Source organism: Orbicella franksi, chromosome 10 (genome assembly GCF_964199315.1).
Source record: "Orbicella franksi chromosome 10, jaOrbFran1.1, whole genome shotgun sequence".
Classification (NCBI taxonomy): domain Eukaryota; kingdom Metazoa; phylum Cnidaria; class Anthozoa; order Scleractinia; family Merulinidae; genus Orbicella; species Orbicella franksi.
In genome coordinates, this window is record NC_138154.1 from 24,547,311 (window position 1) to 24,549,345 (window position 2,035).

Genomic DNA, 2,035 nt, shown 5'->3' on the forward strand with positions numbered 1-2,035 from the left:
AACTAATCAAATCAGAATGCACCAACAAAGATTGTCGAAGGCAAGTATCCGAATCACATACCCCTAAATCATCCTCTAAATAAATTACAATGCGGATGGCCTGACCACGCCAGTGCTTGACGAGGGTACGCATAACTTTGGTGAAAATGTTAGGGCCCGTAGAAAGATCAAAAGGCAGAACGACAAAACTTAAAATATTTTCGAACGCCATTGAAAACCCACGAAAAACCGAGAAATCTCTAATGTGAGGGGTAGATTTCAACATGATGGTACCCTGAATTAATATCGAAAGAATAAACTCACAAACTAGGAGAATCGCCGATGAAAAAATTTAGCATGGACTGGGCATCCTCAAACTTAATTTTGGACTTATTTACAAAGAAATTAACATGTCTGAGGTCTAATATGAGCCTCTTCTTACCACTTGACTATACAGAAACTGACAATGGATTGACCACGTCAGGCGGGTAAGTACACGACACAATAGAGCCAACACTAAGTAACTCTTGAATAGCGGATTCTACAAAATTACTCTCACCCAAAGCTGAGCGATTATTAGTAAGAATAACACTTGTAGGTTCCCATGAAAAGGGGATCTTATAACCAAAACTTAGAGTATCTAAAATAAACTTAGAGGCACCAATGCTTTACCAATAAGAAATATTCGATTTAAGCCTACCCTGAACAATAACCTGACTAGAGCCTTCAAAATATTCAGCAAAGCTAGAATCAAGAGAAATGTGATCCAAGTCAAAGTCAAAGTCAGATTACTTATCTGGACCCAATCTTCCAGGAACATTTGCCCAATCAGACGGTGGTTGACTTTGTGGACGTTGAAATGGCGCCAGTGTTGGTGAAACTACCTCTTGTCTTGTAGAAAAGAGGGCAGGCTGGCGAATTAGCCCAGTGTCCTCGCTGATTGCAGTTAAAGCACACGTCCGAAGGCTGGACTTGTCGGGCGGCACGAAAGGGCTGACGAAAATTAGAGTGAGCGGCAGAAAATGGAAGAGATGTAGTGAAAACAGAAGACCCAGACCCTTGTGTAGCTTGAAAATCTCGGGATTCAGGAGCTCTTGAAATCCTTAAAACACGAGGTTTGGAAGACTTCTTGTTTAATATTGGTAAGCGCACGTCGCTCAGCCGCTCGAAGTTTCTTCTCGTCTTCAGAATTTTCGGCAAGCTCGTCGGACTCATATTCCTCAACTACAGCCCAGCCAGCGGGACTTTTGTCAGCAAAGCGGATCATGAACTTAATGCGTTTCTCGAAGTCAGACTTGGCCTTTTGGAGATGTTCTTGAACACCCAGCAGGTTTACCTCGGACAAATTGGAGATAGCCAGATCAAGGCAGTCAAGGAGCTGCGTATTAAACTCAAACTGGTTTCTGTTACCTTTAAACTGAAGTGAACTAGCTGCCTTAGACTCTGTTTTCAATTTCTTCAGTTCTCGCCGAGTCTCAACCTCGCGTTCGTCTAATGATCGCTTGAAATCACCAAATGTTTTCTGCAACTTCGCATCAAGGAGAGAAGAAATCAGCGAGATCATGTCAGAATTAGAAACGTCTGTCGACTGAGGTTGGGATGATGCAGTCTCCAGCGGTGGATCAAGCATTGCTCGAAATTTACTAAAACAAAATTTCCAAAATGAACTGATCAAAAGCGGAGATGCCGTCGAAGTGACAACTCCTGACGGACAAACTCCTTAAATTTTAACCTCTTAGTATAATTACGTAGCCTGCATACCAACGAATCTACATACCAGAACAAAACTATCTTATAATAACTACGTGAAAAAATATAGTCGTTGTCTAATCACTCTGCAGTGAAACGAAAACAAAATATTTTTAACTCACTCATATAAGAGGGGACATCTCGTTTATTGATGAGACATAAATTGCCCCATTTCGAAGATAAAGCGCAATTTAAAGAGAATTATAGACCTAGGGAACGAGAGACTGAAAGAAGGGAATTGATTTTGTCTTTAACATAGCCGTCCTTTGCACGATCCGATTTCCAACGACCGTGTCGTTTAAAAAAA

General features: G+C 41.3%; 1 protein-coding gene across 1 annotated transcript; it reads right to left on the reverse strand.

The window, feature by feature from the left end:
- Nucleotides 1-333: 333 nt before the first annotated feature.
- Nucleotides 334-1,875, reverse strand: LOC145500618 (uncharacterized). Its single transcript, XM_081480141.1, has one exon. It carries the CDS (start codon nt 1,607-1,609, stop codon nt 1,064-1,066), a length of 546 nt encoding a protein of 181 aa, XP_081336267.1. The 5' UTR covers nt 1,610-1,875; the 3' UTR covers nt 334-1,063.
- Nucleotides 1,876-2,035: the final 160 nt, after the last annotated feature.

Coding starts and splice junctions, on each gene's coding strand:
- LOC145500618 (XM_081480141.1), bottom strand. CDS start 1,609: ATGCTTGATCCACCGCTGGAGACTGCATCATCCCAACCTCAGTCGACA.